A 24,947-nucleotide genomic window follows, 5' to 3' on the forward strand; every position below is an offset into this window, starting at 1 on the left:
TGTATTTATTCTTTTTTTCTTTTGGAAAAAAAATGGGGGATAATTTTTCTGCTCTCTTGAGGAACCCAGAGAGTGAGATCAAATACTCATTCTTGGGCAACCTAATAATAAACACTCACAACCCCTCTTCCTCTCTTTCTTCTCTGAGCACAAAAGTCCTCTGGGTTAGGACCTACAGCAGAAAGTATGGTTACCTGGAAACAGGGAAATGGAGGGAAGAAAAGCGAAAGGAGAGCTTTCAAAGGCAAAGTACCCATGATCCTCTGCTGCCCCCTCATTGCTGTTACTTGGAGCTCTCCCTCCTCTTTGGGGCAGAACTGTATTGGAGGGGTCAGCCTGAACATACTCAGCTGTAGTAGCTGCTGTGGCAACTGGCCTTGCTAGGATTTTAACAAGTGGCCTAGTGCTTCTCAGGGCCAGGGTTGCCTTGGGGATGGGGGTGTGTTCAGTGTCCCTGTCTGGTCCTCTTCTCTAGTCCTTCCTGAAACTACCTCAAACAACTCAGCTGTAGGTAGCCCAGGCTGACATTGGATCTAGGATCCCTGAGCTTCTAGCCCATTCCCTCCCTCCCCCATTTCTTGTCTGGACAGTATGAAGGTAATAACCCGCTTCTAGACCCTATGTCCTGAGGGGGAAGTGGGGCTTCCTCAGGTAACAGGGATGATAAGCAGATACCACAAATGAAAGTCAAAACCACCTTTCTTTCAGACTTGCATCTGATCTGTGGGTAGATCCTACAATAACTTTCTAAGGGTCTAGGTGTTTGTATTCAAAGATGTGTGGAGGTAAAGTGGTGGTAAAGGCTTCAAGTCTATGAGTCAAATGAATGCAAGTCATGCAAGCTTCTCTTTTCTAATTCCACACCATCTGGGTGAGATAGGAAAAGCTACCAAGGGCTGGGGTTTCCCTTCTAGGGATCAGGACACATAATTAGAAGTCACCATGAGGTATGGAGATCATCCCAGCATTGAAGGTGGGGTTGTGGCCAGAGAGCAAGGTAAGGGTGGGGAATGGTGGAAGAGAGGAGGGCAATTAGGTTCATGGGTCTTCAGGTCACTGGGGCTTGGACCGTCCCAGACGAGCCTGTAACTCCTGCATCATGCTAGGATGAGCGAGGCCAAACCTGAGGGAGTGAAGAGGATCATGGAGAATTAATTGGTCACGATTGGGTCTCAGAGATTGGTTCTTTTTCTCCTTCCTCACCCTCACCCACTTCTCCTTACCCATGGCCTGGGGGCCGTTTCCTTGCTGTGGTGGGTGTCCCCTCTGGCTTAGGGGGACTTGGCACTGTAGTTTCCTGGGATTGGAGTAGTCTCCGTTTTGAGGCTGGTGACCCTTCATTGTGAGGCAAGCTCAGAGATGCCTCCTCCTCATTATAATCATCACTGTAACTCTTCTTTGGTGCTGGCGACCTTCGAAAAGAGGGTCGTGATCGGCGTTGGGAGGCATTCCTGGAGAGGAGAACTCGACTTTTGGGAATGGAGAGGTCCAGGCATGGACCAGGGATGGGGGCCTGTGGGAAAGCAAAGAGAGAGAGAGAGAGAGAGAGAGAGAGAGAGAGAGAGAGAGAGAGAGAGAGAGAGTCTTGGGATCGTGTCCAGGGCTTGGCCCTAACTGGCCCTTGGAATCTCCTTCACTGATGTCACTAGGTGCTTTACTTTATCATTGATATCAATAATGATGATTTCCATTTTAATTATACTTTACAATTACACAGCACTTCACTGTTTTATCTCACCTCATTCCAGCTGATCTGGGCTTCCTCAGCAGGACTGGGGGCAGGAGACAGTCTTATTGCTACCGAGTCGAGGGGTGCTGTAGCTTCTGCTTCTCTGTTTCCTGAAGCCTCTAGGGTTCCAGAGTCTATATGTGCAGCTTCTTCTGGTCCCCTGCCTTGACCAGGTTCAGCTTTCTCTAAGTCCCAGGCTCTTCCAGTCTTCTCATTGGGTTCCCAGACTCCAACAGCTTCTGAGTCCTTGCCTCCATCTCCCCAGCCCACTTCTTTCTCCATGTCACAGCATCCTGCAGGCTCCAACTTCTCCCTGTTTCCACCTCCTTGGCTGCCTGACTCTTCTATGTTGTTTCTGCCTTCCATCTTCTCTACCTCCAGCCTCCTGCCTCCATTAGCCTCTATTTTCTCCATATATCGGTTGTCCATGGAACATTCCCCCTCTACAGCATGGCTCTCCCCAGTTTTGGCCTCTGCCTCATCGGCTTCCTCATACTGAGTCTCTTCCTCCAGGGGCCAGGTACTCTCAGAGTCCACACCCTGGTCTCCATCCACCCCTTTCTCTGTTTCCCTGTTTTCTCTGCCCTCTTCATGCTTTTTCTCTGACTTGATTCGCCCCTCCTTCATCTCCTCCTCCCTCACAGGCTCCACTTCCTTGTTGGTTATTGCCATTTGTATCTCAGATCCCTGAGAGAAGACAGATTTCTCTTTTTCACAGTTGTTCCCTGCCTCCTCTTTCTCAACTATCCAGGATTCTTTGGCATCTGCTGAGCCTGTTTCCTGGTCTCCCTCTGATTCTTTTTCCTCCCTCTCCCAGCTTCTCCCAGCCTCTGATTCTTCTACAACTTGGTCTCTCCCAGTCATTCCCTCTGTTGCTTGGCATTCTTCAGTTCCTTCAGCCTCCCAGAAGCCTTTATTTTCTTTCTCCAGTGCTTCCCTGACTCTAGCCTCTAATAAATTTGAACCTGGACTTTCTCTAGTCTCTGTTCTTTCCTGGCTAATTGCCTCTTCTGAGTCCCAATCTCTTCTGATTTCCTTTCTGTCACTTTTCACCTGCTCTGTTTTCTGGCTTCTTCCAGACTCATCCTCCTTTAATTTCAGCCCTACCTTCTGATTTACTATTTCAGCATTTCCTTCTAAGACTTCTTCAGCCTCTCTATCCAATGTTCTGATGCTTGTATCCTCCCTCTCCTGACTTCCCTCGACCTCTTTCATCTGGCTTCTTATGACCTCTCCTTCTGCCTCCCAGTATATTTTAGCTCCTATCACTTCCCTTTCCTGCAATTTTCTGGCTTCAGACTCTTCCATTTTATGGCCTCTGTCAACCTGTGCCTCTTGGTCTTCCTCAAGCTCCTTCTCCCAAACTCCCCTGACCTCTTTCTCCTCCATCTCTGGTTCTGTTGTGCCAGCCTCCTTGGTCCTCCAGACTGTTTTAATTTCTGCCTGTGGGACTTCTTGCTGTTTGAACTCTTGGCTTTCCTTAGCCTCCCAGTCTTCCTCATCTTCTCTATACTGGGGTGTGAAAATGTCTTCCTCACCCTCACAGCCTCCCTTGTCTTCTATTTCTGTCATTGCCTCACCCTCAATCTCCCTTTCCATTATCTTCCAACCTTCTGCTACAACCAAATCCTGTTTTTTCACCTTTTGGACATCTCCATTCTCTGTGTTCTTAATATTTAGGGCACTATAGGCTTCTATCTCATAGATCTCCAAGGTCTCTCTTTCTGGAATTCTGAATGGTTCCTCCTCTCTCCCTTTGGCTTCTTCCTCCATTAGGTCCTGGGCTTTCCTGGGCTCTTTTTCTGTTTCTTGGGCTCTTCCAATTTCTGTTTCCATGTTCCAATTTTCCCCAACCTCCTTAGGGTTCTGGTCTTCCCTGACCTCTTCTGTCCCATAGCTTACCTTGTCTTTTGTCTCCAACTCTTGGCTTTTTCCAACCTCTGCCTCTCTCATTAACTCGGCTCCCTCTACCTCCTTGTCTAGCCTTGTTACTGAGGTCTCATCTGAGTCATCTATTCTTTCTGTCTCCTCAGCCTCTTGGGGCCTGGTAGGTTCCAGCTCCCAGCCTCCCATGACTTCCTTAGCCTCTCCCAACTCTATCTCTTTGTTCCTATTAACATTATCAGGTGTTTTCTCCCAGACCTTGGTTTCCTGAATGTCCTGGGCTCCATTTTGTCCTGACTGACTCTCACCACTTTCCCCAGCTTCTCCCTCTAAGCTCCAACTTCCTTCAACTTCCATCTCTGATTCTAGAACTTTCACAATCTCCTTTTTCCCCAGGACCCAGATGTTTGCCATTTCTTCTTCTCTCTCTGTTCTTTGGCTCCAGACTTGTTCTGGGAATGGGTTTTCCTTAGGCTCTCTCTCCTCATCTTTTGTCCTCTCCAAATCTTTCCCAGCTGCCTCTTCTGCACCCCAGTCCCTTTGAATCACCTCCATGTTCCATTCTCTTCTGATCTCCAGATTCTCTGCCTTCCAAACTTCCTCAGCTTCTTTTTTGGGATTTATTTCTGCTGTTTTTGACTTTACAGCTTCCCTGGCTTCAGCTTTCTCCATGACTGAAGTTCTCCATAGCTCTGATTTTACCTTGTCTTCTCTCTCAGTCTCTTCTCCTAGCTCCTGGACTCCTTGTAGCTTTTCTAGATCTATATCCACTGGCTTTATACCCCGGACTTCCCAAGCCACCTCCTTTTCCATTTTCTTCTTTTCAGATCTGATCCCAATCTTCTCCGCCTCCCAAGCTCCCTTCACCTCATGCTTCTCTACCTGCTGATTTTCAGGAGTTTCTATTTCCCCATCTTCCTCCAATCCTCTCCCCACAGCTACATCAGGTACCTTTTTGGTTTCAGGTTTTTTCCTGGTTCCCATTTCTGTGTTCAGACCATTCCCTGGATCTCCTTTTTTCACCCTCCAGGTTTTCTCCCCTCTCGCCTCTTGCCAGTCTCTGACATTTCCTTCTGTCTCCTGGGCTTGCCTGTCCTCTTTTTCCTTCTTCCAGATTATCCCATTCTCAGACTCCACCCCCAAGGCTATTATTCCATGGAGATCTCTCTCCTCAACTTCTACCTTCTGTTCTCCCACAGGCTCAATTTCATTCCTTTTCCAGTAGTTCTCAGCCTTCCCTACATTGATTTCCTTCTCATTGGACTCTTGATTTTTATGGCCTTGTGCTTTTGGCTCTCTGCCACCCTTTTCTTCTGAGGCGAATTCTTCTGTCTCCAAGTATCCTTCAACTAAGATCCCGTCCTTTTGGCATTCTCTAGCCTCTAATGCATCTGTCTTCTGACCTTGCTTGGACTCTGTCCCCATCATACACTGAACTCCTTGGACCTCTATCTTGTAGTTCCCTCTGATCTCTCCTTTAGCCTCTTTGGAATTCCTGTCGTTATTGTCCCACGTTCTACAGACCCTGGTCATCTCTTCATTCAGGCGTCCCCCAACCTCTTTTCCTATTTGCCAGATTCCCTCGGTCTCTGATTCCTGGATTTCCCTGGCTTTCTTTTCTTTCCCTTTCTCCCAAGCCTCTCTGGACTCTGACCCTCTAGAGGAAACGTTATCTTCCACATCTCTGGAGCTGATCACTTCATCCCCTTCTAGTGCTTCCTTAGACTCCCCAGCTTGCTGGCTCCCTTCTGCAGGCATTTCCCTGAGCTCCTCCTCCCTCCCCCCATCTCTCCTGCTGAGCTTTCCCCCCCCCTCCTCTGCAGAGGGAACTGTATCCCCTAAGAGGTAGGAAGCAAAGGCGCTTAGGGAGTCCTGGAATGAGAAAAGGAGGGAAGGGGTGAGGTGTGAAGGCAGAGAACAGAAGAGTGTAGTGACCCTCCCTCACCTCAACTTTTTCTTCCAGCTCCATCATGATTCCAGGGGAGAGGAGAAACCATGGGTACTGGGACAAGAAGAGTGAGGAGCTCAGTTGAAAGAGTAATTTCAGTAGAAGGAGGAAAGGGAAAGAGAGAGAGAGACAGAGCCAGAGCCAGAGACAAAGAGAGAGAGACAGAAACAGAGAGACAGAGAGAGAAAAGCAAAGGGAAGGTAGCAGTGAGAAGTCTGCGGAAACTGGGGGAGGGAACTGGGTACAGTAAGTTCTGAGAAAGAACAACACAAACAAAACAAAACAAAACAGAAGCAGAAATAAAAAGAAAAGTGTGTCTACATTGAGGGTAAAGGTGATGGTTTCAGGGAAACTGGAAGAAAGAAGAGTTGGAGGTCTGGGTTTCCAGGAGGAAAAGGATCTTTTAACTGGGAAAGGGATCAGGGATCTTGTGGGGGTAAGAAACCTGATTCCCCAGAAGCATAGCTCTAGAATTCTGGGTTGGGGAAAGGGTGTTTGATCTCACACCTTAGGGAAAGGGGTCTAAAGCCCTGGCATCTCCTTGCCCCTCTCACCAGAGCCTCCCTCAGGGCACGGTGTGCCCCTGGGAAGTGAAGTCTCAGGAGTTCCATCTGTCTGTTCTTTGTCCATCCAGAAAGCCTGCAATGACCTTCCCCTCCCCAGTCATCCTCCCTTCCCCCTGGTGTTGCTACTTCCTTTTCTGCCCTGACCCCTCCCACTCACCCCCAACACCACAGGCTATAGAGTCCTACCCTTCAGCAAACACAGACCTGTATCCCCCCACCTTTAAATCTGGGAGCTGTAGGTGAACCACGGGACAGGCTCCAGGAGGCAATTTGGGGGAAGGGGACCTGGGGTTGGAGGGCAAAGAAAAGATCAGAGAGCTGCCAAGATTGGAGAGGGTGGGGATAAGAAACATGGAAACTAATGCTTTGGTGATTCAATGCTTGTGCTAATACACCTCAGCCATTTCAGCACCCCCTATCCCCAACTCAAACCACAGGCCCCTCTGGGAGAGGAAGTTGGGGTTTGTGGTTCCTGCTTCCATCTAAGATGAGGGACAGTGAGTGGGGGAAGGGGAAACAAATATAGTGAGAACAGTGAGTTTTGTGCCTGTAAGAAGTCAAGGCAAAGGTTACCAGCTTCACCTTATCCCTCCAATCTTGCTGGATGAAGTCCCCAGTATGCCCCATGGGCCCATGCTATCATCTGGGCCACTGATGGGAGAGACATGTGCTAAGTCAAACAGAAAACTGAGCTCAGGAAATGGAAGCTTAGAAGCAAAGTGCTTCAAGAAACAGGTGTCACATTAGTCTGAGGGTTTCTACTGGCTATTTGGTTAACGATGTGGATCTTGGGGCCATGGACTAAAAAAGTTGAGCCCCCTTCCCCAGTGTTCAAAGAACATCAACAGATGGCAAGAGCTCAGGGGAGAATAACCCAACAGGACATCAGTATCATTTATCACAGCTTGATGACATCACCAGAAAAAAAAATAACTTGCGCAATCCTTTGGGGGAGAAGTAAATGATAGCTTTAGAGGCAGAGAGTTCTTATCAGGATGATTTAGGAGTGTGTTGATATGTGTGTTCCCTCTCTAACCTGTAGGAAAAAACAGATGTGAAAATCTATATATCCCTGTGTATGGGCAAGGGGAGTTTTTATCACTTATCTTGCTATGCTATTTAATTAGGTATCTTTTCTTTTGAACTAATGTGTCTTCTGGTTGGTCTAGTAAAAAGGAACATTAGTACTTAAGAGTTATGCTTTTGAATAGATGCTGACCCAAAGCATGCCTTCAGCCTGGGGTTGCTTTCTTGGGATATTTAAGACATTTCTGGGTCATACAAAGTTTCTGGGGGGCAAGCATAGTAAGTCAGAGTTCAGAGCCCTGAGCTCTTTTGGGGGCTGCCTGGAATACTTCCTGGAGCAGAGTGAAGGGCTCTGAACTGTTAGGGCATTGGTAGATGTTGGAACTCATTGCCTATGCCTGTGGGAGGCAGGGTTCTGTTAGTAGATGATACAGTTTTTCTGTCAGATTTAACAGGGAGGACTGGGGTTTGGGAGGTATAGAATCTTAGTGAAAAGCATCATAATTTAGTAAAAAGCGAATTGGGGGCCGCTAGGTGGCACAGTAGATAAAGTACCGGCCCTGGATTCAGTAGGACCTGAGTTCAAATCTGGCCTTAGACACTTGACACTTACTAGCTGTGTGACCTTGGGCAAGTCACTTTAACTCTCATTGCCCTGCCCCCCCCAAAAAAGCGAATTGAAAACAGGAATTTTTTGGGGGGCATGACTTCATATTTACTGCAAGGGTTTTGTTTTGCTTTCCAAAGGGGGAGGTAGAAAGAAATTAATTTTTCATTAATTAAAAACATTTAAAAAATGAATTCGATTCGGAGTCAGGAGACTTTGATTTGAATCCTGGCACTGTTACATAACAACTTTGTGACCCTGAACAAATTGCTCTGGGGAAAAAAAAAACCCAACAATAAAAAACATCAAATTGTTCTAGGCTACAATTTCTTCATCTCTATTACAAGGGGCTGCATGACCCGAGGTGCTTTCTAGATCCAAATCTATGATCCTCTGATCCAGCTCTGAGCTCTGAAGCCACCTGCAAAGCAGGGTTAGGTTTTTTTGTTTGTTTTTTTAGTGAGGCATTTGGGGTTAAGTGACTTGCCCAGGGTCACACAGCTACTAAGTGTTAAGTGTCTAAGGTCACATTTGAACTCAGGTCATCCTGACTCCAGCGCCAGTGCTCTATCCACTGTGCCACCTAGCTGCCCCCGGGGTTTTTTTTTGAAGAGAGAGGGGAGGGCTCCCGCGGCCATTTCCACTTGTTAATGGCAGTGTACTACAATTCAAGCACGGTTGCATTAACACTCAAGCTTCCTTTCAATTCTCATTCAATTCAATGAATGTAGTTAAGTATTATGCCGTAGTTGTGTAGTTTTTGTTTCCTAACGGACATGGGGAACAGGGTTTTTAAGAGCCACCCAGGGTGAAATCTCAATTTATGCCACCAGGGGGCAGTTGAGGAAGCTTTGACCATCGCTACTCCGAGTCTCTTTCTCGCTGGTCCTTTTCGGTCATGGATCTCTGGGCTTGCACTGTACCCTTACCTCCTTATAAAACCTATCTTGGGTCCTACTAAGTCTAGGTTTTATAATGGAAAGTCATCTTCGTACATTATTTCATAAATTTACCACAATTGTCTTCTGGCAGTTCCCTATTAAGTCTAATCTTCCCACGTGATCCAAAAGAAAACCACACTGTTAATATTTGTAATACATTTACTGCAAGAAATTTAAATGAAATGAAATGAAAATTAAATCCGATTAAAACCTGCTCTTCTTTGTTGCCGGAGGCTGGGGGGCGAGTAGAGAGACAGAGACTTTCCTCATTTTATAGATAAGGAAACTGAGGTTCTGCCAAGGATCCCACACCCAGTAAGTGTACGAAGTCGTATTTGAACTCGGGTTTTTCTGACCTAAGAGCTCCAGTGCGCCATCGTTTTGCCACCCAGCTGGCAACGAAATTGGGCTGCAGAGAAGAGGTCAGGGCATTACCTCCAGCCCATACAGCTAGCTAGGGTCTGGGCGGAATTGCATTTAGGCCCTGGTTCGCTACTTGGCCCAACCCATCTGATAAGAGGCAAAGGCAAGAGGGCCAGGAGAGCTTCAGTGAGAGTGCTTTGTGAAGACTGGAAGAAGGACGGACCGCATTCACTTCTTCCTCTATCTACGTTAGGATTTTTAAAGGCAAAGAATCGAAGAGACCCTGACAGGAGCGCAGCCATCTTTGTTTCTGGCAAGTGGCCGCAGGCTTCCGGGTCTTCTACTGGCAGAGGACAAAACGCCTCCGTAGCCACGGCAAGGGCGGGCAAGGTTCAGGCCAGGTCGACCCTTCCAGTCCAGGACGCCCATGAGCTCGGCTTCGCCGCTAGCTGTCTGCCCGTCCGCCCCAGCCTTGGGGTAAATAACTTCCCGCTCTCTTTGGCCCTTTCTTTGCAGGGGTCTCAGCCGAGGACCACACAAAGTGCATGTCCGGGGAGGAGCCGGGAGGGTCCACGTGACAGGAAGCACTTCGCTAAAATCACATGACCATTAAACTGGTATTTGTTTTGTGTCTCGCTCCGGTTGATGGGCACTGGCCCGAAAGTGCCTCTGGAGTGGGCGCTGGCCACGTAGGTTATCTGGGGCGACGGTAACTACGTTCTGCAGCTTCGGGGGAGGAGGAAGGACTCCCGAGAGGAGAGCCAGCGGACCAGCTGACCTGGCTCCGGACCTTCCTCCTGCCTCTTCAAAGTCTGATGAGCCCTCGGTGATCTCCTGCCTGGCCAGGCTTTGACAGCTGGGGACTGCTGACCCCACCATGACGCCCACGGACACTTGGCAGCAGCATTCAGATTCGGAGAGTGAGTGTTTCTTGCCTTGGGGGCTCCTCCGGGATTCAGCTCCTGGCTATTGATGTGCTGGGGGGCTTGGATGGGCCTGAATAATGACGTGGCTAGTGAGACCTAGGGGTTACGAGTATTGTCTTCTCGTGTTGCCCATAAGCACGGAGTGGGCTGGTGGTGGTCAGGAGAGGTACGCATCCTCCCTAAGCTCCTGTGGTTTACCTGTGAGAAGTGGAGAATGTTGTTTCACCCCACGGTGCTTCATCTTCCTCATAAAATTCGGGATGAGGAGGGGAAGGCATGGGGATGGGACAAAATGGCCTTAAGTACCTTCCAACCCTAAATCTACAATGTTATTAATGCAGTAGTAAGTTCAGTGACTTGGTGACGTGACTTATCAAGTATTACATAACTGGGAGAATATCTGAGGTAGGATTTGAATCCGAATCTCGACTACAAGCCCAGCAATTTTATCTTTATACTGTGGGTGTTCTTTGAAGGACACGTCATTCCCCTCCGAAGCTCCTATTTCCTTATCTGTAAAATGTTATGATAATAGGGCAACATTTATTTTACAAAGTTGTTTTAAGGAAAGTGCTTTAAAACTCAAAGCCATGGGGCAGCTAGGTGGCGCAGTGGATAGAGCACCGGCCCTGGAGTCAGGAGTACCTGAGTTCAAATCCGGCCTCAGACACTTAACACACACTTACTAGCTGTGTGACCCTGGGCAAGTCACTTAATCCCAATTGCCTCACTAAAAAAACAAACAAACAAAACTCAAAGCCTTGGGGCAGCTAGGTGGTGCAGTGGATAAAAGCACTGGCCTTGGATTCAGGAGTACCTGAGTTCAAATCCGACCTCAGACACTTGACACTTATTAGCTGTGTGACCCTGGGCAAGTCACTTAACCCTCATTGCCCCGAAAAAAAACAACCACCTCAAAGCCTTATAAGGATGAGTTCATGGTACCCATTTCACACAGTTAAATGTAAGCACCTTGAGGACATGGTCTATCTCACTTTTGTATGGCTCCCCTGTACAGAGGCTAACATGTATACTTAGAGCTTAATTTTGATGGATTGCCATTAGATTTTAGATAAGATGAGATTACGTATAAAGCACTTGATAAGCCTTTAAAGCCAAAATAATATTAATGATCCAGCTATTATATATCAAATGGACCATTCATGGCTCATGACACTGAGCTGCAAGTGAGAGAATTTGAAGACTGAAGTGAACTTCTCTCCATCCACATCCCATGCTTTTTTTTTTTTTTTAGTGAGGCAATTGGGGTTAAGTGACTTGCCCAGGGTCACACAGCTAGTAAGTGTTAAGTGTCTGAGGCCGGATTTGAACTCAGGTACTCCTGACTTCAGGGCTGGTGCTCTATCCACTGCGCCATCTAGCTGCCTCCCATGCTTTCTTACATGTGTATTTTGGGGCATGTATTTTGGGCATCCCTCATTGTCACCTCCTAGCTCTTCCTTACATATTTCTTTGTATCCTTCTTGTGCATTTATCATTTATTTTATATTATAGTTATTTGTATATAAGTTAAAGCTTTTCTCTTGGGCAATAAGATCCATGAGAGCAAGGAGAGTCTATAATTTTTTTTTTATTCCCTCATAATGCCTAGCACAGGCTATTATATATACAAGGTGCTGAGTAAATGTTTACTTAATTGAATTGAAGATTCTTTTTGTCTTTCCCTTCCTAGGAGAGGAGCTTCTCCCTAGCAAGCCCCGTCAGCCAGGGGCTCAGTCTGTCCACTGGAGAAACCTGGTTGGTTTTTGGTGAGTGACTGTGGGAGAAATCAGAGAAGATAGAGGAGGAGAGACCAGAGTAGACCCTGGGAGGAGGAGCCAAATGGGTTAGGAGCAGAATAGAGATAGATTAGGAGCAGAAAAAGTAGAGGGGTGAAGAAATACAGTGGGTGAGAGATAAGAAGACAGAAATTGTTTGGGTACTAGGTCGAGTAAAGAATGTCTTGCATAAGAAACAGTTCCTACCTTGAAGCAGCTTATAGTCTAGATGTATAGATAGAATGAATGAATGTGAGTTTGGGGAAGTATTTGTGGCTCAGTGGACAGAGCACTGACTCTGAGTTTGGGAGGACCTGAGTTCAAATCTCATTTCAGATACTTATTACTTAGCTGTGTGATCCTAGGAAAGTCACTTAACACCAATTTTCCTAAACATCCAGGCTATCTCCAGTTGTTTAGTGACATATATCTTGCACTGAACTTAGATGGCTTTGGAGGAGAGAATAAGGTTGATGACTTTGCACATCCCTCCCTCCCTCAAATCCAATTCATTGCAAGTCTTGACATCACCTCCAGTGTCATGGTCCTCTTCAAGAATAAAGGACAAACAACAATTCAGTGCAAACTCTGAGAATACAAATTTAAAAACAAGACAGACCCTGCTTTCAAAGAGCTTACATTCTGATAGAGAGAGATATCATAGAACATAAATACATGAAAAGTTGAATTGCAGTTGAAGATTGTGTATATTTGAGCGTGTTGACTCATTTAACTGATTTCACTCATTTTACAGATGAGGGAGGCAAAATCCATAAAGGAACTTAGTGGCAGAACCAGTACTCAGTGCAGTGTTTTGTACTTAGTAGGCTCTTTATAGAAATTTAATGAATAAATGAAGAAACTGGGGCTAGGAGTAGGGTCTCCTGACTCCACATCTAATTTTTCTTTCCCTTTGCTACCCAGATCTTAGAGATCTTTTCTTCACATAGTCCAACTTTTTTATAGTTGAGGCTGATATCCCAAGAAGTTGTCATTTGGTCAAGTTTGTTGCAGTAGAGCTAAGGCTGCAGCTCTACAGAACATCAATAGAATATCTGTGCTAAAATTAAATGAAGGGGCAGCTAGGTGGCACAGTGGATAAAGCACTGGCCCTGGATTCAGGAGGACCTGAGTTCAAATTTGACCTCAGACACTTGACACTTACTATCTGCGTGACCCTGGGCAAGTCACTTAACCCTCATTGCCCTGGAAAAAAAAAAAAGAAATGAGCAGTAGGACAGATGGGGTCCTACTTTGCTGGAGTAGGGGTTTCAGGGTGGTCAAGGCAGCTTTCATGGAAGAGCAGGGTTTCAATCTGAGCCTTGGGAGAAAGGGGCAGGAAAAGCAACGGGAAGAGGGAAGGCCCCAGGGATAGAGGAAAGACAAGGGAAGTCACTTTGTAAATAGTGAAATGTTGGTGCCAGGTAGTGGTGAGCAGGTGCAAGCTGGTCAGAGAAAAACAGACAGGGAGCAGTTGAGGGGGAGGAGCTGTCTTCTGAGGACTGCTTTCTTTTGCACCTCTAGGCTCCTGGGTCTTTGCAACAACTTCTCCTATGTGGTGATGCTCAGTGCCGCACATGACATCCTCAGCCACGATAGGGCAGCTGACAATCACAGCCATGTGAGTTACCAATCATAATAGGGCTTTCAGTGTAAAGCTGGAAGGAACCTAATCTTCATATTCTAGACAATGGAGAGTCATCCTTACTTTTAGAAGAGGAAACTGGGGCCCACAGACACTAACCTACAATTACACATTGAGTTACTGGCAAGAACAGCATTTTGTTCATTAATTTATGAAGCAAATTGAGCACTGATTATGCTATGGGGTTATGTACAGATAAGTAGGTTAGCTAGATGGCACAGTGGATAAAGCACTGGGATTGGAGTCAGGAAGATTCATCTTCCGGGGTTTAAATCTGGCCTCAGACTAGCTGTGTAGCCCTGGGCAAGTCACTTAAGCTCTGTTTGCCTTGATCCACTGGAGAAGGAAATGACAAATCATTCCAGTATCTTTACCAAGGAAACTCCTTGTTGGGTAGTGAAGAGTCGGGCACGACTAAGCGACTGAACAACAACAAGCAGAGAAGAGTGCAGGTGTAATATGAAGGCCAGTTTCTTCTTTTTTTTGGTGAGGCAATTGGGGTTAAGTGACTTGCCCAGGGTCACACAGCTAGTAAGTGTTAAGTGTCTGAGGCTGGATTTGAACTCAGGTCCTTCTGAATCCAGGGCCAGTGCTCTATCCACTGCGCCACCTAGCTGCCCCCTGAAGGCCAGTTTCTAAATAATCAGATGAAGATTCCAGAGAGCATAGTACAATGTTAGGATACAGTGGGATAAGGAGGTGGGAAGGATGGGGCAGATGTGGATAACAGGACTAATGCAGAAATAGGATTAATGTTATTATGTGTGTGTGTATATATATATATGTATATGTATATAGATATATAGATATAACCTATATAAGATTACCTGCTGTCTAGGGGAGGGGGGAGGGAGGGGAAGGAGGGAGAAAAATCTGAAATTGTAAAGCTTGTATAAACAAAAGTTGAGAACTATCTTTACATGTAACAGAAAAAATAAAATACCTTATATGAAAATACATAGAGCAGTAAATTGTCAATTGTCGCACCCTTCTCTGTAGCAGTGGTACTTGATTATTCCTTTGTAAGAGGTGGAAAGCTTGGGATGGGCAGTGGAGAGGAGAGTATAACAAATCCTTAGTCCCTCCTAATGGTCAGGGTTGGGATGAGGAAAGTACCACGACTTGGCTAATTGTAAAAGGGTGAGAAGTTTTAGGTATTTAACCTTCAGTCTTCAGTCTTGTGTGTTTGCCCCAGTTCTGGATCCAGGGTTGAGTAGATTACCTACCCCAGGGATGGGAGTAGTGTCGTTAAGGAAGGTTGCTCTGAGAAAACTATTTTGTAATCTAAGCTTTGAAATGCTATACAAAGGAGTTAAGATATTGGAAAATGGAGACTTTTCCTCTCTATTCAGGTGGATCCAGACCCAACACCCACTCCTCACAACAGTACGTCTCGATATGATTGCAACCCTGTGTCTACAGCTGTGAGTGTTGTTCCTGATTCCCTAAACCCTTTTACTCCAGCATGCATTTCACCTTGTTCTCAAGGTCCTCTAGATCTGAGTGCCCTTCCTTGAGGCAACAAAAAGAAATCTGTTTACCTATTCCATACAAGAAAGCCTTTTTTACTTTCTGTGCTCTGCCTCATCAGGGTAATCTTTGATCTCTCGGCCTCGGCCCTGCATTATCCCAGGATTGAGAATGAAGTCTTACTTAGAATTTCTGTCCTAGGCTGTGCTCCTGGCTGACATTCTGCCTACATTCATTATCAAGCTGCTCGCTCCTCTCGGCCTTCACTTGCTGCCCTACAGGTCTGGAGCACATGGGGGTGGGGTAGAAATGAAAAGAAGGAAATGAGAGAAGATGGTATAGTTTAGTGTGACTTTAGGCAAGTCATTTAGTATCTCTAGGCCTCAGTTTCCTCATTTGTGGAATAAGATTGGAGCAGACGCTTTTTTTAGTTCCTTTCCACTCTAAACCCTATGATTCCAGGGAAGCAGTCCTGGCCTGAAGACCTGGGCAGTGGGATCTGGGTGGTAAGGGGGAGGAAGAGAAGCAGAATGCTGGAAACAGGCTAAAAAGGTCATGGTCTGAGTGTTAAATGGGGTTAAAATTGGATGGAGGGGAGGACTAACTGGCCGCCTTCCTCTCTAGCCCTCGAGTTATCCTTTGTGGGGCCTGTGCTGCTGGTAGCTTCCTTCTGGTTGCCTTTTCCCAGGAGGTTATGACCAGCCTAAGTGGTGAGTGGTGTGGCTGGGAGACTGGTCCACAGGAGGGTTTAATTGGTACTATTGGGAGGGGCAAGGTTGGGGCAAAGTAACACAAGGTCAGGGCTACATGAAGAGAAAGCTTTGGTCATATGCATGGGGCTGACCCCTTCTCTGTCCCCACCTTCCTGTCTCTAGGTGTGGTCCTGACCAGTATTTCCTCTGGGCTGGGGGAGATAACCTTTCTAGCCCTTACTGCCTTTTACCCCAGGTAAATCGAGAGAAGGGAAGAAGTCTGAGACAGGGGTTTTTTTTGAGGGGATGCAGGGAGTGAGAGGCATAGTAGTCCTGTTCACATTGCTCTTCCATCTCTTCTTGGTTGAATTCTTTTCAGTGAGGTGGTTTCCTGGTGGTCCTCAGGCACTGGTGGAGCAGGACTACTGGGGGCCCTGTCCTACCTCAGTCTGACCCTGATTGGTCTTTCCCCTGGGAACACACTAATCTCTATGCTGGGCATTCCTGTTCTCCTGCTGGCCACGTGAGTTTCTCTTCCTATGTCAACTTCTTTAACTCTCTAAAGGGGAGTGGGAAAGGGATATGAGTCAGGGTAAGTGAAGAGACTTTGAGACTCTCTCTTCTTCTTTTTTCTTTCCTCCAGATACTTTCTGCTTCTCAAGTCCCCAGATTCATTGCCTTCCCAAAGAGATGGGGCACTGGAGACCTCAGCTCAACAGCCCCTGCTAGCAGGAGAGAGCTCAAAGCCCCGTGAGTGAACTGGTTATCTCACCAAGCCCAAGAGACAGCCTGGTAGACAAACCTGTTCTGTAACATTGGTCACATCACTTAGGTTTTTGGGGTCTTAATTTCTTCACTTGGCAAATGGGGTCAGATAAGGTCAAACATTGGAAAACATTATAGAAGGGATAAATCAGTGCCTGAAAGTTAGGAAATGTTATTATGACTAATAATAACTTATTGTGTAGTATAGTAAAAAGAGCATTCGGGGCGACTAGGTAGCGCAGTGGATAAAGCACCGGCCCTGGATTCAGGAGTACCTGAGTTCAAATCGGGCCTCAGACACTTGACACTTACTAGCTGTGTGACCCTGGGCAAGTCACTTAACCCCCATTGCCCCGCAAAAAAAAAAAAAAAAGAGCATTCAATTTGAAGTCATAGGATCTGGGTTGTTGATCTCAACTCTATTACTTTACTATTTGTGGGTGTTTTCATCTATAAAATGAAGGAATTGAACTAGATAACTCTAAGCCTATGATCCCTTTAGACCTCCTTTTTGAAGATACATTTTAAAATTATTAACAGAACAACAAATGTAAACATTTCAATGTGCATAGAAAAACAAAAAAGGGAATCTTTTAGGATACTGTGAACTTCTCTTATGTACATTTTGTCTTTTTCCCCTACCATGAACATGTCAGGTTTTAAAAATATATATAGTTCAAATTTACCATGGTAGTTGTGACATTGCCCCACTTGTCTATGGACACATTTTCCAGAGGGAGTTCTTATCAAGAAGGTAATGGATGAAATTCTCTCTAATTCACTCCTCTTTTCCCAGCAGATCACAACTTGAATTTGAGCCTGTCTTTCAGTGACAGGTGGAATGTCTTCAAGGTATGGGGAAGTGGGGAAACAGAATATGGGATAAGGGCATATTACTTTTGATATGGGGTGTTGGTAAGGGAATGGGTCAGTAATGGGGGTTGTTGCTCTAGTGTCTGACCAGAGCAGTGTCAGGCCCAGAGCTGAATCTGACTTTGCATCTTAACCTCTGAACCTTCCAGGGTCTCCTGAAATACATTGTCCCCTTGGCTCTGGTTTATTTTGCTGAGTATTTTATCAACCAGGGACTGGTGAGTAAGGAGATACAGGGCAGGGAAATAAGGAAAAGGGAGTGTGAGGATTAATGCCTGAGGGTTGGGTGGGATAGAGTAGTAAGGTGGAGGCATTCTTATCTCCTTGTTTTCTGCTTCTCTACCTAGTTTGAGCTCCTTTTCTTCAGAAACACATCTGTGAACCACGCCCAGCAGTACAGATGGTGAGAATAGAAGTGAGGGGTAAGGGGGCTGCAGGGGGCGGCTCCAAAAGAAGGGACGCCCTTTTTAGCGCTCAGTTCTTCACAGGTACCAGATGCTGTACCAAGCTGGAGTCTTTGTTTCCCGATCCTCCCTTCACTGCTGCCACTTCCGTTTCATTTGGATATTGGCTGTGCTTCAGGTACCATTCCCAGTTCTCTTTTGAAATTTCTCTCTTCCTTTGTCCTCCCTTGTCTCCAGGTTCCTAGTGCATTTGTCATTCGCTTAACTCCTAGAGACAGGGATGGAAAACTAGGAACCTGAGCCTTAGGCAGACTGTGGGTGTTGGGATGAAAAGAGCCCTGGATTTTGATTCAGAATGCCAGCCATACTAGTTACTTGCTATGGAACCATGGGGACAGTTCTGCCTTTTTGTTCTTTTTTTTTTTTTTTGGTGGGGCAATGAGGGTTAAGTGACTTGCCCAGGGTCACACAGCTAGTAAGTGTCAAGTGTTTGAGGCCGGATTTGAACTCAGGTCCTCCTGAATCCAAGGCTGGTGCTTTGCCATTGCACCACCTAGCTTCTCCTTTGTTCCTCTTTAAAATGGGGAGAAGAATACTTGTATTACCTACATCAGAGGGTTGTTGTGGGGAGAGTGCTTTAAGGTTTACAAAGCACACCATAAGTGTGAAATTGGCTTCTTTCATTTAACCCTCTCTTTGTTCTAGCTCTGGGAATCCTGTTGAAGTACATTATTAGAGTCTGCCCCTTCCCCTTTGAGGGTTATGCTCTTCCCTGTTCATTGATTCTGTTACTAACATTCAGCTCTTTTTCTCCACCTGTTCCTGAATAGTTCCTGAATCTGGGCTTCCTGATGGCTGAAGTGTGGTTCAGTTTCCTTCCCAGCATCTACATTGTTTTCCTGATCATTTTGTACGAGGGATTATTGGGTGGGGCTGCCTATGTAAACACCTTCCACAACGTCGCAGTTGAGGTCAGCAGGAGTGGGATGGGGGTCACGGGAGGGCTGAGGGCAAGTGGTCTTGTACCTGATTATTATGTGGTCAGGTGCTGCTTCTTAGTTTTTTGTGAGTCTGGACTACATAGACCCTGACCCTAAGAGAGTAAAGCAATGGTGGTGGAGGGAGAGGGGGAGGTAAAAATGGGCATTCTTTTGACTAACCTCTCCTTTGCCCTCTGTAGACCCAGGCTGAGCACCGAGAATTTGCTATGGCAACTGCCTGCATAGCAGATACCTTGGGGATCTCTCTATCAGGGGCCTTGGCCTTACCTCTGCATGATTTCCTCTGCCAGAGTCATTGACACTTGGATCCCTTCCTATAGGCTGGGAACAGAATCAGCTAGAGGAGACACTCTCCTGTGACATCTATAAAACCTTCCTCTGGAATTGGATGCAAGAGAGACTTAATGAATGTGCTTGTTACAGTGGGGCCAAATGGATGGTTGGGGGCCTTGGAAGAATGTCTAGGAAGATCCATATAAATTTTTCTTCTACCTCCAAACTGAGCTTTTAACATTAGGCTGCCAATCAAGTTCTGAAATTTGACGTTCATGCCCTCCCATTAACAACATATTTTTATCAAATAGCTTGCCGTCCTGTTTCCACAAAAGGAATGTATTTGTTCATGAAGCATAACAAGGCCCAGCAGACATATTTGGGAGTTAAAAATGGTATTTGAGACTCTGAATGTGCTCAGCTAAGGGGAACCAACGAGGGGTTAGACTGCCATTTACAAGCTGATGTGGTAGGCTTTCATGATGCTACCTAGGCCTTTGGTGGGGGAGGCTTCCATAGAAGGAACTCAAAATAATCATTCCTTCCCAATGAATAGTATAAAGCTTATTTTTATTTCATTACAAGATAGGGTATACAATGGTTCCTAGGTACCATCTGGCTGCGGGTTAGCTAACAATACCCCTCTGCCCCCAGTTCCTCTCCCAGTTCTCTCCTTATTCTTCCTTCCCTGACAATTAACACTACAGGAGTAGTCCTTGTGATTATCATACCTCCCTAAAAAGATGCATTAAAGTGTCCATTAAAATCCCATCTAAGATGCCACTTTGGACTCTTTTGCCTTTGGGAAAAACTATAAACACTTTTTATAAAAATAGCTACATTTTGTTGCTATTTTGCACTCCAATCCTTTCTTATCCCAAAGGAAGTATCCAAAAATCAATCTACAACTGCTTTTTTTTGTTGTTGTTTTTTGTTGTTGTTGTTTTGTTTTGTTTTTGCAGGGCAGTGAGGGTTAAATGACTTGCCCAGGGTCACATAGCTAGTAAGTATTAAGTGTCTGAGGACGGATTTGAACTCAGGTACTCCTGAATCCAGGGCCAATGCTTTATCCACTGCACCACCTAGCTGCCCCTACAACTGCTTTTAATGTAATGCTTACATTTAAAGGATCCATGATTTTTATTAAGCATGGAGATTCCACTAACAGATCTCAGACTTTTTATTCTTCACTAGACAAATTTAGCTATGGCTAAAAATGGTCACTCCCCATTGGCCAGTCTTCTGTTCATGAGCTTCTCTTACCTTAGCTCAGCTGATGCTTTCTCACTCGGCCCATGCTAGAGCCCTTTTCAGCTTGGGAGGCCTTACCAGAGCCTGTATTCTGCTAGCCTGCCCTTTGGGATCCCTGGGGCATCTTCATGGCCCAGGGAGGGATCAGGTTAGAACATGATAACAGGATAATAGTTCACATCTACATAGCAGTTTACAAATCTCTGATCTCTGCAATCTTTTGAGACCCTGGCAAGTTTAATGGGTGAGGACACTAAAGCTCCAATAGGGTTAGAGAGTAGACTATCATCATAGCTAGTAAGCTTTAGAGCCAGGATTGGAATTCAGGTCTTCCTACTCCCAAGCTGAATACTCAGTCTCATACCATGTTGTCTCCTTAACATGCTCCAAAAAACAGTATGATCGAAAGAAGTTCTTGCTCTTTATCACCCAAAACTTATCCTGCAATGTTTACAGTACTATAGATAGGTTAGGTAAAGAAATTTTGATGAATGAAATTGATATCCCTGTATGAATTGGAAATTTTAAGCAGATAAAAAGCCTCATGTTCAGTTGATACTTTCTTTCTTTTTGTTTTGTTTTTTTGCAGGGCAATGAGGGTTAAGTGACTTGCCCAAGGTCACACAGCTAGTAAGTGTCAAGTGTCTGAGGCTGGATTTGAACTCAGGACCTCCTGAATCCAAGGCTGGTGCTTTATCCACTGTGCTGCCTAGCTGCCCTCCAGTTGATACTTTCAGTGACTTTGTCCTAGCTATAAAAAGCTCCCCAGCTATAACAATTTTTATGTTTTTATAATGATTTTGGGTTTGCAGAATTCTTTCCCCATGCCTGCCTTGTATAAGGAATCATGAAGCTTAGACTTCCAAAGTAATTTTTAGTCTTTCTCCATTCATATTTAATCTGAGTAGAAAAGGACTCAACTAAGTTTGATAGGGGACCTTGGAGGTTAGGTCAGCAGAGTGTTGTGGAAAGAGGCTTAGTATGATCCTAGTGGTGACCTTAGATAGGGCACTTAACATCCTTATGTTTGTTTGCTCTTCAGTAAAATGAAGGGACTGGATTAGAAGCTCTCGGAGAAGGCCAACCCTAGATCTTACAAAATCTGTTGCAAGAAATTGTGATCAAAGTTTGACTTTAAAATATAAACAGCACACTAACAGTTCTAATAATTAACAAGCATTGACTAAGCCTCTGTGGTGTGCCAGGTATTATGCTGGGCACCAGCAACCTAATTCAGAAATGAAATGATCCCTGACTTCAAGAAGCCTCCATTTTTGTCAGGGCAAATGACATAACTAGAGACTGTGGTATGATGTGAGGGCCTAGAGTCAAATCCCCCTGTAACTTGAAACAGATCACTTTCCTCTTTTGCTATAAGTAGGGGTTGGATGGCCTCTGAGGTCTAGCTTTTAACCTAACTATATCCATGATCCCATAAATAAATATTTATTAAATAAATACAAGGTTATGAATTTTTTGAAGGGAGGTAGTGGTGGTGGATATGTAAAGCAGCTCAGGAAGGGCTTCATGAGCTGCACTTTGAAGGGGGGGGGGAGATGAAATAAGCATTTATAAGGTGCCTACTATGTTCCAGACACTGTACTAAGTGCTTTACAAATATATGATCCTACTAGGTAGGTGCTCTCAATCATGCCCATTTTTCAGTTGATGAAACTGAAGTAATTTGCCCAGCTAGTAAGTATCTGAGGCCAGATTTGAACTCAACTCTTTCTGACTCCAGGTCTGGGCTTTCAAGCAAACTAGGGACGCTAAGGGGTAAAGGGGAAGTGGTGGTCATTTCAATCAGGGTATAGTCACCCTCTGCAAAGGGAAGGAGGTGGAAGATGGTATATTCTGTGATAAATAGCAAGGAGGTTCTTTTGACTAGACCAAACAATGTGTGACAGTGACCTAAGGTTAGAAAGGTAAGTTTGAGCTAGATGGTCAAGGATTGCATTTTATCCTAGAACTGAGCTACTGGAGTTTTTTGTGGAGAGTGACATGGTCAGACCTGTGCTTTAGAAAAAAATCACTTTGGCAGCTGTGTGAAGAATGAATTGGGGGGGGAAAAAGAATGAATTGGAAAGAGAAGAGTCAGGGAATCTATTGAGGAGGCTATTGCAATATTTGGGTGACAGGCGATAAGGGCCGAAACTAGAGTGGTAGCCTTTTAAGTAGAAAGAACGAGACAGATGGGAGAGATGTTATGAAAACAGAATTGACAAGGTTTGCTACCTAGATGGATATTTTGGTCAACAAGTGTGAGAAACAGAATGACTCTACTCTCACTTGCTTTCAAACCCTCTGTAGTCTAGCTTCTAATCTCTTAATTATCAAAGCTAATGAATAAGGGGCAGCAAGGTGGCACAGTGGATAGAGCACTGGCCCTGGAGTCAGGAGTACCTGAGTCCAAATCCGACCTCTGACACTTTACACACTTACTAGCTGTGTGACCCTGGGCAAGTCACTTAACCCCAATTGCCTCACCAAAACCAAAAAAAACCAAAAAACCAACCAAACAAAGCTAATGAATGGTCTTTCCTCATTCTTCTAGACCTCTTTGCAGTCTTTGACAATGTGATCCTTCTCTCCTTCCAGACATACTCTCCTCACAAGGTTTTTGTGACACTGCTATTTCCTGGTTCTCCTTACCTGTCTGACCCCTGCTTCCAGTGCTGGGTCTTCATCCAGGCTACTCTCAGTAACAGTGGGTGTCCCTAAAACTTTGTCTCAGGCTTTTTCCCCCTCTGTGTTATCTTGCTTGGTGAGCTCATCAATTTCTAATTTGTTCCATCTCTATGCATAATCTTAGAGATCTAAGCATATGATTCTCGGATCTACTATAATAGGGATGCCTTCTGTGCATCTCAAATTGGATGAGAGCCTTCTCAATCTCAACCTGTCCAAAACAGAACTCAGTTTTCCCCCCAAACTCTTCTTCCCAGTTTACCTATTACTGGCAAGGGTCCCACCAACTTCCCAGTCACCCAGGCTTTGTGTCATCCTCCATGCCTTATTCACACTAATCTCTCATCTGGTCTGCAAATCTTATCATTTCTACTTTACAACATCTCTAAAATACATCCTTTATCTCTACTCATAAACTCTCTTGACCTGTATTAGTCTCTATTAAGTCTTCTAATTGGTCTTCTTAAGACTTTCTCATCACTCAGCCAACAAAGTTATTTTTTTTTCTTTTTCTTTTTTTTTTCTGGGCAATGAGGGTTAAATGACTTGCACAAGTGTCTGAGGTCAGATTTGAACTCAGGTCCTCCTGAATCCAGGGCTGGTGCTTTATACACTGTGCCACCTAGCTGCCCCTGTGATTTTTTTTCTAAAATGTAGAGCTGACCATATGAACCCTTGTCCTCCCCCTCTAAAATCCAGGAACTTCCTATTAACTCCTTTAGTATCCAGTATAAAATCTATTAGCATTTAAGCTCTTCACAGTCTGGCCCCTTCCTGCTTTCACAGTATCTTTGCACTTTTACATCCTTCCACACATTCTTCAACTTGGCTACACTTAATTGTTATACACACAATGTTCTAGCTCCTCTGTGAATTTGCAGGGCATATCCCCCATGCCTGGAATGTTCTCCCTCTTCACTTCTGCCTCCTAGCTTCTCTGGCCTCCTTCCAGACTCAGCTCAAATCCCACATTATGAACAGGTCCTTCCCAAGCCTTCTCTCCATCTCTTCCCTTTTCTTCTCTACATGGCTAGTCCCCCCTCTCAGATACTTTCTACTGTGTACACTTTTTTTCAAGTTGTATCCTCCATTGGAATATGAATTCCTGGAGTGTAGGAACTGTGATTTTACCTTTCTTTGTACTCCTAGTGCTTAGCATACAGTACCAGGTACATAGCCCATAGCTTGTTGACTGACAGAAATAGGAGATTTTAGAATGGGCGGGGGCATTGAGGGAAGGTAGGATAATTTCTATTTTGCATAGGTTGAGTTTGAGATGCCTATGGGAGATCCAGTCAAAATATCCAATTGGCAGTTGCTAATTTGGACTGGAGATTAGGAGACTCAGGCTAGAAATATCAGTGTGGGAGTCACTAAGAGAGAGTAGGGCAGCTAGATAGCACAGTGGATAGATTGATGGGCCTGGAGTCAGGAAGACTCATTTTCCTCAGTTCAGATCTGGCCTCAGACACTTATTACCTGTGTGACCCTGTGTAAGTCACTTATCCCTGTAGGCCTATTTCCTCATCTGGAAAATGAACTGGAGAAGGAAATGGCAAAGCACTCCAGTATTTTTGTCAAGAAAATCCTAGGGGTGGCTAGGTGGCACAGTGGATAGAGCACCAGCCCTGGAGTCAGGAGCACCTGAGTTCAAATTCGGCCTCAGACACTTAACACTTACTAGCTATGTGACCCTGGGCAAGTCACTTAACCCCAATTGCCTCACTAAAAACAAAAAAGAAAAAAAAATCCCAAATGGAGTCACAAAGAGTCAGAGACTACTGAACGTCATCATTAAAAGAGAGTAGAGGGGGCAGCTAGGTGGCAAAGTGGATAGAGCACCCACCCTGGAGTCAGGAGGACCTGAGTTCAAATTCGACTTCAGATACTTACCACTTACTAGCTGTGTGACCCTTCGTAAGTCACTTAACCCCAATTGCCTCACCAAAAAAAAAGAGAGTAGAGAGGGTTTCTCAATGAACATTGTCTACTATGTGCCAGGCACTGTGCTAAGCACTGGGATATAAAAAGAAGCCCCCCCTCCCCCCCCCCCTGCAAAAAAGAGTCCCTATCCTCAAAGAGCTTTCTTGTTTTTTTTTTTTTGTGGGGCAATGAGG

The 24,947-nt window shown here is 45.3% G+C and overlaps 2 protein-coding genes across 6 annotated transcripts; one reads left to right on the top strand and one right to left on the bottom strand.

Annotated features, from left to right (window-relative positions):
• Positions 1-207: 207 nt before the first annotated feature.
• Positions 208-6,190, bottom strand: APOBR (apolipoprotein B receptor). Of its 3 annotated transcripts, none has more exons than XM_043967611.1 (4): positions 6,116-6,190; positions 1,739-5,485; positions 1,224-1,513; positions 208-1,123 (listed from the first exon to the last, which is right to left on the bottom strand). In XM_043967611.1, the coding sequence occupies exons 1-4, from the start codon at positions 6,170-6,172 to the stop codon at positions 1,054-1,056; spliced, it is 4,164 nt and encodes a 1,387-aa protein (XP_043823546.1). In that variant the 5' UTR covers positions 6,173-6,190; the 3' UTR covers positions 208-1,053. The 3 variants fall into 3 exon arrangements, with proteins under 3 accessions (XP_043823546.1, XP_043823549.1, XP_043823556.1); XM_043967614.1 differs by having other exon boundaries at positions 6,069-6,162; XM_043967621.1 differs by lacking the exon at positions 208-1,123 and having other exon boundaries at positions 1,246-1,412.
• A 3,306-nt stretch (positions 6,191-9,496) lies between these two features.
• CLN3 (CLN3 lysosomal/endosomal transmembrane protein, battenin) lies at positions 9,497-20,030 on the top strand. 3 transcript variants are annotated; one of them, XM_043977495.1, is made up of 15 exons: positions 9,499-9,984; positions 11,684-11,759; positions 13,293-13,389; positions 14,766-14,837; positions 15,085-15,164; positions 15,508-15,593; positions 15,759-15,831; positions 15,955-16,098; positions 16,219-16,325; positions 17,140-17,192; positions 17,363-17,431; positions 17,561-17,616; positions 17,702-17,795; positions 18,448-18,588; positions 18,798-20,030. In XM_043977495.1, the coding sequence occupies exons 1-15, from the start codon at positions 9,942-9,944 to the stop codon at positions 18,915-18,917; spliced, it is 1,311 nt and encodes a 436-aa protein (XP_043833430.1). In that variant the 5' UTR covers positions 9,499-9,941; the 3' UTR covers positions 18,918-20,030. The 3 variants fall into 3 exon arrangements, with proteins under 3 accessions (XP_043833431.1, XP_043833430.1, XP_043833432.1); XM_043977497.1 differs by lacking the exon at positions 15,508-15,593; XM_043977496.1 differs by lacking the exons at positions 13,293-13,389; positions 15,508-15,593 and having other exon boundaries at positions 9,497-9,984.
• The last annotated feature ends 4,917 nt before the right edge of the window (positions 20,031-24,947 follow it).

Source organism: Dromiciops gliroides, chromosome 1, assembly GCF_019393635.1.
Source record: "Dromiciops gliroides isolate mDroGli1 chromosome 1, mDroGli1.pri, whole genome shotgun sequence".
NCBI lineage: Eukaryota > Metazoa > Chordata > Mammalia > Microbiotheria > Microbiotheriidae > Dromiciops > Dromiciops gliroides.